The sequence below is a fragment of the Citrus clementina genome, unplaced genomic scaffold, assembly GCF_000493195.1.
Source record: "Citrus clementina cultivar Clemenules unplaced genomic scaffold, Citrus_clementina_v1.0 scaffold_9, whole genome shotgun sequence".
NCBI lineage: Eukaryota > Viridiplantae > Streptophyta > Magnoliopsida > Sapindales > Rutaceae > Citrus > Citrus x clementina.
Window position 1 is genome coordinate 14795971 of NW_006261964.1, and position 11362 is coordinate 14807332.

Consider the following 11362-nt stretch of genomic DNA (forward strand, 5'->3'; position numbering starts at 1 on the left):
ATAATAATCAGCAAGCTTGGCTTCCTCCTCCTAATGGGTGTTTCAAAGTGAACGTTGATGTTGCCATTAGATCATCAAACCAAACAGTAGGGCTGGGTGTGGTGATTAGAGATTCAGAGGGCATAGTTGTTGCAGCAATAGTTCAAAGGATTCCATATAAAAGGACGGTAGCATGCATAGAGGCAGAAGTAGTTAACTTAGGCATTCAGGTAGCTCAAAATGCCTAGCTTCTGCCAATGATTATTGAGTCTGACTCCAAAAAAGTTGTTGATCTCGCTTGAAATACGAAGGGAAGCAAGTTTGAAATATTTTAGGTAATAATTGAAATTTAAGCTAGTTTGAAGAGCTTAGCTCAATCTCAAATTCAGTATGTCCCAAGAACTTATAACTCTACTGCTCATGCTTTAGCTCAAAAAGCCTTAGATTTTGATACACCTGCTATATGGCTAGGAACTTTTCCAACTAAAGTGATGGTGTTATTCTCTATTTTTCTTTAATTGAAAGCCCTACTTTCACATCAAAAATAAAAAAAATTGCCAAGCTTAAGGGCTCTTGGCAGAATTAAATAACTCATTACATTTATAACTCGAAATTGACGTATGAAAAAAAAAATCGAAGAAATTGACGTATGAAAAAAAAATCGAAGAAATTGACAATTAATGCCAAAATTCAGCCAATTACGCTTTGCCACGTTATGATCCCATGGGCATGATTGCTCGCCATTGGGCCCCATAAGAAAAATATCAAGCCAGCACTAGACCACTACACCGTACGTACACCGAAAACAGTCTTTTGGGCTTAACTGGCCTAAATCTCGAACTCCCTTCAGCCTCGAATTTCAAGCCTCAGCTTAGTTCTCCGAACCTACGCTTCCGGACACGAACCGGTTTAAGCTGAGCATTCATTCAAACACCGAAGCCAATCCTTTGGGCTTAACTGGGCATAAATCTTGAACTCCCAACCTCAGCCTCGAATTTCAAGCCTCAGCTTAGTTCTCCGAACCTATGCTTCCGACACGAACCGGCTTTAGTTGTGCATCCATTCAAGCACTCCTTTTCTCCTGTTAAAAAAAAAAATTTCCAGCCGTTATTCAGCTCATAGTTGATTTACTCAACGCTGGTCCAGGTCCTCATTTTCTTTTATTTATGTTTGAATAAATTACATTAATTTCGGAGGTGAGAATTTTAGTTTTCGCTTTTAATTCTTCAATTCTTCTGAATTTTTATCATTTGAATTAGTTTTGTTTAATGCAGTACCAATGCTTGATCAGCTGAGATCGTTGAAGGAAAAAGCTTAGGATTGCTAATATTTGGTTTGATCCATCTAAATTTTTGAATTTGAGGTTAGTTTTTCATTAATTGATTTTTTCTTCGTTTCAATTTCCTTTCCAATTTTGCTTCTATAATCTTTATTTTCTTGAATTTCTTTTTTTGGCTCTATTGATAAGACTTCATGTAATTAAGTTTGAAAATGAAAATTTGATCTGTGATTGTTCAATGTTTGAATTCTGTTGGCGGAATCATGACTTTTTGATTCTTGAGCAGTTGGTTTGCTTCTGAATCTATTTTGTTTTCTTTTTCTTTTTCTTTTTTGAATTAGAATTTTCTAAAGTTTGCAATTCACTCACAATTATGCTATTTCTGAGTGCCGAGCAGTTGTTTTGTTTTCAGATGGGGATTTCTGAATTTTTAAATTTGAACATTGTTTGAAAATTAAACTTAGCAATTTAGCTTGCTTTTGAATTTGGATGCAAAATTGAGTTGTAATTGCTACGTTCTTTGAGCAGATAATTTGTTTGATTGAGTGGAAACAATGGCGCAGCAAAGCAGTAACTGGGAAGCCGATAAGATGTACATTTACTGTTATTAACGATATTCATTTGCTAGGTGGTTTATAAGTTCTTTTGATTCCTTTAAATAAATTGGGTCTTACTTCTTTCATTTGCTATATTGTTAGGCTTGATGTGTACATTTATGATTATTTGGTGAAGAAAAAATTGCATAACACTGCAAAGTCCTTCATGACCGAAGGAAAAGTCGCCCCAGATCCTGTAGGTAATGTATTTTCCAACAGAATCTTAAATCTTCTTGACATTTGATGTAAATTATTTAGCAACATGCAGCTCTGCAAATAAGAAACATATCTTGCGATTTTTCGATGTTTGAAACTAAATTTGAGTTTTCAAATTTATTGACAATTCTGAGAAATTTGGTGCAGTTCTGTTATCATCATGGTGTTACACTTGCTTCATTTAAATTTTTATCATTTCCATCCCATTTTGATCTGTTTGATGCCCCACTTAAGTGGTTCTTACACTATAGTGTGTAATTAGGTTGGAGTATGTTGAAAGAGTGTTTGGAAGGTTTGCATGTCTGAAACAATTTACTTTTGCAGCAATTGATGCCCCTGGAGGGTTTCTTTTTGAATGGTGGTCTGTATTTTGGGATATATTTATTGCAAGGACAAATGAGAAGCATTCTGAGCCAGCTGCCTCATATATTGAGGTAACTCCTTTAATTTAAACAGCCATTGATGTTACTACCAATAAAATAGCAGCTTATGTTGACTTATACTACCAATAAAATAGCAGCTTATGTTGGCTTATACTACCTTTTTCTTTTCTTGCTATTATTTTGGCATGTAGGCGCAACAAATCAAAACAAAAGAGCAGCAGCAGTTGCAAATGCAGCAGTTGCATCTAATGCGAGCTCAGATGCAACAAAGGAACCCAAATCATCCTTCCCTAGGTGGAGCAGTAAATTCTGTGAATTCTGAAGGAATGGTAGGGCAATCAAATGCTAGTGCATTGGCGGCAAAAATGTATGAAGAACGCATGAAGCATAACAACTCAATGGGGAATTCAATGGGCTCAGAGACATCCCAGCCACTTCTTGATGCTAGGATGGCCCTTCTCAAATCAGCTAACCATCCTGGGTAAATTTTCTTGTGAACTTTTCTGAGAGGCTTCAATTTTGTTCTTTTTATTTAGTTAATTATTTTGCTCATTATCGTTTTCTCTTACTGACAGTCAGTTGGTCCAAGGAAATCATGGAAGTGTAAATGCAGCACTGCAGCAAATTCAGGCACGGTCCCAACAGACTCCCGTAACTACTTCAAAAACATGTTGCTATGTTCGGTGCTACTTTTAGTCTTGATATATTTTTCTATGTCAGTTTTGTTAATCTGTCAAGCTTGTATTCTAGGACATCAAAGGTGAAATGAACCTGGGTACCAGTCAGAGATCTATGCCTATGGATCCCTCTTCACTTTATAGTCAGGGAATCATGCAATCAAAGCCGGGATTAGGAAATGCAGGTGAATATAACTGATCCGCATGGGAAATTTTTTGTGCATTATTGAAAGAGTTGATGGAACACTAAAGAGGCATTTCAATGATCATTCGCTATAACTGACCTCTTGGAAAAGGCAATAGACAGTGGGAAGCCTCCATACTCTGTAGCATAAATGGGAGATAAAATTAGCCAAAATTTCACTGGAATTATCTATTCTTGAAATGTAGTGGCTTACACAAATATTATGTCTAATTGACTTTTAGTATGACCCTCTATGTCTGATGGTGTCACTGCTGAAGATTTGGTAGCTCTCTTCTTCATCTTTCTCCGCTGGAGAAGTATCAGTCAAAGTGTAAACATGGTAAAGCTGATAAGTATTAAGAAAAATAGAAGGAAGTAGAGGAGTGATATGGTAGAGAGTAGAGAAAAAGTGGTAGTCATATAAAATAAACACAACTGGATGGATTTTCTTTGTTAAAAAAAAAAAAAAAAAAAAAAAAGAAGTTATCTCCAAATAATTTGTTTATATTTCTTTATGGGGATTTCAATTATATGGATTGGAGTTCGATGTAGGAGCTACATTTAGAAGCTTGGGCTAATCAGTCATCAATGTTCTTGCAGTAGTCATGCGATGATAGGCTTGTTTTTTTTATGAAGAATACTCTTAAATTTGAGCAATTATTTTACTAGAGAGAAGAGTCGGGAAATTTAGTGAGTCGGTTTATGAGGATGAGGTGATATCTAGAAGGAATGTCATAGTTTCTCAATTCTGGTTAAGAGAATGTGGAAGTTAACATAATGTGGCAGCTTGCTGATGAAGTCTTAAATTAACTGTGTAAAGAGAGAGTATGTTACTAGTAAAAAGGGGAATACCTGCCCACCCATGTATGTGATCCTGGACAATATTGACAGCTTAGCAAAGGACACCTAGTCCTCTCAACTTGTACACACACTTGGAGCCTCTGCAAGTATGTATCAGGCACTACAACCACCTCGATTGTACTAAAATATGTACAGATATAATTAAATTCGATCATGAGTATGTGATACACTGCAAGTTATTTATTTGAAATCTTTATAATTTTATGCCTTCTCTTCTTCTTCAAGGATTGAGCCCTGGAGTTGGTGGTCTTCCGCTGAAGGGTTGGCCATTAACCGTAAGTTGTAATCAACTTCATATGTCCTTGAGTCTAATTTAATATGTATGACTGGTTGTACGTGACCATGGCATTTTCTGAATGCTACAGGGTATTGACCAAATTCGGCCAAGTTTAGGTGCGCAAGTCCAAAAGCCCTTTTTACAAGGTGGAAATCAATTTCAACTCTTGCCACAGCAACAACAGCAGCTCATCGCACAGGCTCAGGCACAAGGCAACCTTGGTAATACAATGTATGGAGAGATGGATCCTCGTAGGTTTGGGGGATTACCTAGGAGCAATTTAAATACGAAAGATGGCCAATCGATCGCAAATGATGGCTCTATAGGTTCTCCAATGCAATCAACGTCATCAAAAGTAAGCATTTCTCTCCAGAACTGGTTGATTTGCTTTAACTTTTATGGTATATGCTCAAGCATCACGTTATTGCACTGAATGCCCTTAATGCATGGTTGATAATTTCTCCTTGAATTATCTTATTGTAAGGCTTGATAGAAGTCTATAGAAGCTCAGTTTCATCCATGAGGAAAGTTGGACTTCCTCACAATTGTTGTTGTCAAAACTTGACCGTTGGCTGGAATTAATTTTGGGCATCCTTGTTAATAAATAAAAGCTGTGTGTATCTCATCTTTGATTGTTTGTACAGGCGTAATAGAGTGCAGTCAATGAGAATATGCCCCTCTAAAATAATGAAGCCCAGCCTCATAATGAGATTGAACGCACACACCTTACAGTCACTACTAATCATTATATATCTGCAGTTATTTTGATACACCTGCATAGAAGATTAATTTTTGGTATGAAAGTCCATTCTTGAAATTCTATGTTATGACGTCCAAATTCTGTAATTGGCTAAATTAGTTAGCTGCTTTTATGTAGAATTAGGGAATTGAGGTGTGTTTCTTGTAATTCATTGTCTACGAAGCGTTTGAAGACTTATTTTGAATTACTGTGCTATCTTGGCTTATGGGATTGCAAAACAGGCTTTTACAGCTACTTTTTGTGCTTATTCAAAATCCTTGAGGTTTTAGAGCATCTTCTCTCAAATAACTAGATATATCCGAGAATCATTTGTTTACTTGTCCTAAGCTGGAGAAGCATCAAACCCAAAGTGAGTCATTATTGTAGACTGAGAAAGAAATGGACTCAACATTTTAGAAACGTAAAAAAAATAAAAAATAAAAAATAAAAAATAGCTATGAAATTTTGTTAGCAATTTTCGTATGGTTATTGTGGCTATTGTTATTCTCCTATATGGTTAAGAGTACTCAAAGCTCATTGTGATGACTATTCTGAAAACTTTGATGTTAGCAGATGAATATGCCACAGATACAGCAGTCTTCCTCTCAACAACAAGATCCTCTGCAACCACCGCAAACCCAACAGGTTGTTTTTTCTTTTCGCAGTTATTGTGATTTTATATGATATAACGTTTTTGGTTCATGAAAGATCTTATAATTTATTGCCACTTATTTGCATCTTGTATAATTCTCTTTATGAACTAGTTCAATAACAATCCGACCTATTTTTTCCTTTTTAATCCTGTTTGCCCGATTATTGATGACTTGCATTTCATGATGGAACAGAATAACAGAAAAAGGAAAGGGCCCTCTTCTTCTGGAGCTGCTAATAGTGGTTGCACTGGAAACACCGTTGGCCCTTCTCCAAATTCCCAACCATCTACCCCATCAACTCATACACCTGGTGATGCCGTAGCCATGTCAGGCAGTATGCAGCATGTTAGTAACGTGCCTAAAGGTTTGATGATGTATGGTTCTGATGGAACAGGTGGTCATGCATCATCGACAAACCAGCTGGTATGTATATAATAAATGGGTAACCTAGTTAGTAGGCAGTTATCATGTCGAAGCAAACAAAACAAAATAAAAAAACGAAAGAAATACAAAGAAAGACTATCAATATGAAGGGAAATCTCTGAACATGTATTGCTGGTATCAATCCAAGAGCTTGTTCGCCAATCCAGTTAGTTTATGAACCCTGCCTGATGGTAAAAGACAAGTGGCCTTGTGTCATACTAAAGTTGTACTTCATGCTGAATATCATGTCTGAGTGTTGGGAAATTTAGGTTTCCTGTTTACTTGATTGCAGGATGACATGGAACATTTTGGAGATATTGGCTCCTTAGATGATAATGTGGAATCTTTTCTCTCTCAAGATGATGGAGATGGAAGGGATCTGTTTGGCACATTGAAACGGAACCCTTCCGAACAAGCTACTGAAACTTCCAAAGGTACTATTTGATCTAATCCTTCTACAAGTGATAATTGTTTATATTGACAACAGGAATGACTGTTTTCTTCTTTCAGCTTTCTCATTCAACGAAGTTAGTTCAATACGTAAAAGTAGTAGCAAAGTTACCTGTTGTCATTTCTCTTCAGATGGAAAGTTATTGGCCAGTGCTGGGCATGACAAGAAGGTATAATCCATTTTAGTGTTGCTAGGAATAAAATATTTTTATGAAGCCTCCGCAATAGGGAAAATATTGATGTTGCTATAGCGCTGATGATTCGCTTTGTTAATCTCGATCTCCAAACATAAAACTCTTAAAATAATGTTTTCAAATTGTTAAATGTTATAAAATTTGATTGTTTGTAATTGGATGTTTTACTTAATATAAAATGTTCAATAGATATTCACTTCTATAGAAAAATAACCAAAAAAAAAAAGAGAAAATGGCTGTCAACTCAGTTGATTAACCAATATGATATATTGAGGATCACAAATAGATGAATGAAAGTTATGGAAAAGACCCATGCTTTGTTGTTCAAATTTATGGGTCTCAGTAGCCCAAGAATCAACAAAAGTTTGAAACAAGTTTTAAATAACAAATTATCTCAGTTTAGCTCAAACAAGGACCGTTTGTTTATCAAAGTTCCAAGGTTAAAATGAAAAAAGTTACTCCGTTAGTATTCCAAATTCCTGATTTATTTATAGTGCTTGTTCTATGATATTCCTTATAAAATATTCTTTTTTGAACAAGGAAGATGATGTTTTGAGAGGTAAAAGAATTGAAGAAATGAAAAAAGTTGGTCAGCATAATCTATTTGCCATTAGATAAAAATCTAGGCCTCCCAGCATTCCCAGCATTCCCACCTGAATAATTCTTATAAAAGTGAAATAGGTCAGGTGGACCATTCTTGATTGAGATACAAGATAACTGGTGCGATAAGCTGTTGTAACCATTGACCTCAAAACTATGAAAAGGTTTAACCAGAATTACAGCCCTTTGATCATGCAACTGTTAAATCATTCAGTCTATAGCTGATATATAAAACATTTGAATGTGACTCCTCACAACTCTTTACTTTTATGCCAAGTGATTGGTATTTCTATTGCTGCCTGCATACCACATGATTCAAGGTAAATATCATATATTTATGATGTACATTTGGGAGATGCTCTTATACTCTTTGGTATTTAATTGTTTCACTTGCTCTTATGAGGAACATTAAGGTTTAATCCTCAATGAATTCTCCTCATTTAACAAAAAGTTAAATACAAATGCCTACACAGGCAATGCTTAAATGATTAGCTTGGATCTTGAAGTGCATGTCCACTTTTTGTACTTATTTGCGTAACATCATTTTCCTTACCTTGTTTACCACATTCTCTAATTTTGTCATCGTATGGTATGGTGCGTCTTGTTATTTGCCTTCGGATAGGAGATATAATCACAAGATCATAGATGATGGATCACTTGAAGGTCCTCCTAGTTGTAAAATAAAAGTTATAATTTCTTTTTTATCCTTGTTTGCTTTTGGTCCTGGTTGAGTACATGAGTTGCAATAAATATATAAAGCAGCAGAGACAAGTGTAACACCAACAGCACCCGGACAGGAACGCTAAGTGCACCGCTCATTTGGGGAAAGAAATAAAGAAATGATTATGAAAGTAAATCATTTCCACTCCACTCTTTATCCCTCACAATGCTTCGGAAAACATACCACAAATTCATTTCTTTTGTGGATTTAAAATAGATTTTGCTAGGCCATGTTATGGATTTCATGCTCTTTTAAGGGATTCAATTACATTTCTGGAGATCCTCTTTATGTGCAACATGACATAATGAGGTGACTAAGCATTTGCTTGTTCATGTGTGGGGTAAATTGTATATGAGAGTGTTGAAAGGAAGTAAAAATGTGAAAAATAATTTGAAAAAGTCGGAACCATAACAATTTTGATTTTTCAGAGTTGATAAATCTAATTTGTACTCACTTAAAATTACAAAAATTTTCATGATTTTTTCAATAAATCGCTGGAATAAATATTCTTTGTCTAAATTCTCTTTATTTCAAATACCAAAATATTTATTCCTTTAGGCAGTCAATTCTTTAGTTTCTGAGTAAGCACATGTAGAAATTCAGTGACACAATTTTGGTTGTCATTATACATACATATGCCTTATAGAAATTTGGTTATTGAATTCTTGTATGTATTTTTTTTCTTTTTGGGGGATAAATTCCTCTATATATTTAAGTTTCACAGAAGAATCTTTCATTGGCCAAAACATTATGAACCATTTTTTATTTTATAAGAGTAAAAATGATATGGATGCTTATTTTTATTTATGTCAGTAGGTTGTTGTTTGGAACATGGAAAATTTTCAAACTGAATGCACTCCAGATGATCACAATCATATAATTACTGATGTTCGCTTCAGACCAAATTCAACTCAGCTAGCAACATCTTCATTTGATAAGACAGTGCGAATTTGGGATGCTGCTAAAGTATGTTCTCTACCTTTTCTCTTTTTCTTCTTCTCTCTTCTTCTTCTTTTTCTTCTCTATCTCTCTCTCTGTTTTTTCATGCTTTGGTCGAATGTGCTGCAGAGGCAGTATGAGAGCCTTTTCTAAGTTCTGCTAAACTATTCTTTTCGCATTTTGACCATAAATTTTAGAACACTCTTCTCGTTTCTGTATCATAAAAGTTGCAATTCTTGCCTCTTTTCTAATACAATGTGCATAAACAGTTTTTGTAGATGTTTTTGGGGTTTTGTAAAAGTGCCATGTAGCTTACTGTTTCCTTTCTAAGCTTACCTTCTTTGAAAAGTTTCATAGCTCTTAAAGTTTTGCTTATTATTTTTTCTTGGAGGAATGCTCTACATGTTCACTCTCTTCCTTCTTTTGACCCATTGCTATGCAATGCAATCTTGAGATGCCAATTCAACTATTTTGTTTAAATTTTATGTTTAGACCAAATATGATAGGCACTTATTTTGGTGTATCCTTGCAGCCAAACTTTTGCTTGCAGACTTATACAGGGCATAACAATCACGTGATGTCCCTTGACTTCCACCCTAAGAAGAATGACCTTTTCTGCTCATGTGATGGAAACAGTGAGATTCGCTTCTGGAATCTAAGTCAGTACTCCTGCGCTCGTATTTCCAAGGTTAGCCTTGAATTTCATCTTTTATTGCTTTATGTTCTTGAAGGCTTATCAGATATATAGTCTTCTAATCTGAATCGCTTGATGGATCAGGGCGGTACTGTGCAAGTAAGATTTCAGCCAAGACTTGGACTTCTCTTGGCAGCAGCGTCCGAGAATGTTGTGTCTATCTTTGATGTTGAAACAGATAGACTGACACACTCTTTCAAGGTAGAAATGCAATTGTCGCATCAGGGGAATTTGAAAAATACAATTCTACAACATGCTTTTCATCTTAAAGTTCCTTATAAACAGTACAATCTTTTGATTCTCAGGGACACTCCACTGAGATACACTCTGTGTGTTGGGACACAAATGGAGAATATTTGGCATCTGTCAGTCAAGATTCTGTCAGAGTGTGGTCATTGGCCTCAGGAGAGTGCATTCACGAGCTTAGTTCCAGTGGGAACAAGTTTCATTCTTGTATTTTTCATCCAAGCTATCCCACCCTCATGGTCATTGGAGGCTACCAGGTGATCTTCTTATCTTAACTTAAATTTCATTGTTTTGTTAAATTAAATTGCAGAGAATTTTGATTGCTGTGTTCTTCATCGAGCTCAATATATCTTAGAAGATCCATAAACATTAAGCTGTTTTGCTAAGTTTTGTCTGCAATTGCATTTCCTGAAGGAAAAAGCATTTCGTTGCTCTGATGCTGCATTGGGAATTTGGAATTGAGCTACGACTGTAAAATTTCCAATTTAACTTTATGCCATTGCGTTTATGCATGATGCAACAAATCTAGCATTTGAAACTGTCAATATTTTGTGTTTGTTGGCAAAAACTTTCATCTCTTGTTACAGTACAATAGGTCTGGGGGTATGATTTCATTTTAATTCCAGAGGACAGATCATTTTTTAACCTCTGTGGGTTACACAAATCCATTTCATGATTTTAAACTGGCCCAATAGTTGAGACTATAATGGTGTTTAACGTGTCATAGATTGCTAATCTTGTGTTCATGGTTCCATACCATTCTCTCTTACAGTCACTGGAGCTATGGAATATGGCTGAGAATAAGTGTATGACAATCGCGGCACATGATTGTGTGATATCAGCCCTGGCACAATCTCCAGTAACTGGGATGGTTGCCTCTGCGAGTCATGACAAATCTGTTAAGATCTGGAAATAACCTGTCGCTTGCTTTTTGGTGCTTCAAATCCTCCAGTATAAAGGCTGCTGACTTTTCACGCACATCATTCAACAAAAATTCAAACACAAGAAAAGATTATCTTCCCTGTATTTTATTTTGCTTTATCTATTTATCACGATATTGTTGATGATCTTTTTTCCCCCCTTTTTTTAATTACTTCATTGTTGATGATATTGATAGCCCTCTTTGTGTTGGGTGATTGATTGGCTCTAAAATTTTCCGTTGCCAAGGACAGCCATACACGGAACATTTTGAAGCTAAAACCGCATGGTTTAGCCAGTTCTTGTTTTAATGGACATTTATGTCTCTTGTCA

At 35.6% G+C, this 11362-nt stretch overlaps 1 protein-coding gene across 5 annotated transcripts; it reads left to right on the forward strand.

The window, feature by feature from the left end:
* The first annotated feature begins 1065 nt into the window (after positions 1–1065).
* On the forward strand, positions 1066–11362 carry LOC18032730 (transcriptional corepressor LEUNIG_HOMOLOG). Of its 5 annotated transcripts, none has more exons than XM_024192316.1 (19): positions 1066–1125; positions 1254–1342; positions 1787–1850; positions 1957–2054; positions 2395–2504; positions 2645–2934; positions 3029–3104; positions 3204–3315; positions 4401–4450; positions 4541–4807; positions 5762–5836; positions 6037–6267; positions 6560–6701; positions 6778–6887; positions 9049–9198; positions 9704–9859; positions 9950–10066; positions 10171–10368; positions 10884–11362. In XM_024192316.1, the coding sequence occupies exons 3-19, from the start codon at positions 1813–1815 to the stop codon at positions 11025–11027; spliced, it is 2364 nt and encodes a 787-aa protein (XP_024048084.1). In that variant the 5' UTR covers positions 1066–1125; positions 1254–1342; positions 1787–1812; the 3' UTR covers positions 11028–11362. The 5 variants fall into 5 exon arrangements, with proteins under 5 accessions (XP_024048084.1, XP_024048201.1, XP_024048060.1 ...); XM_024192433.1 differs by having other exon boundaries at positions 1067–1175; positions 3029–3083; XM_024192292.1 differs by having other exon boundaries at positions 1068–1175.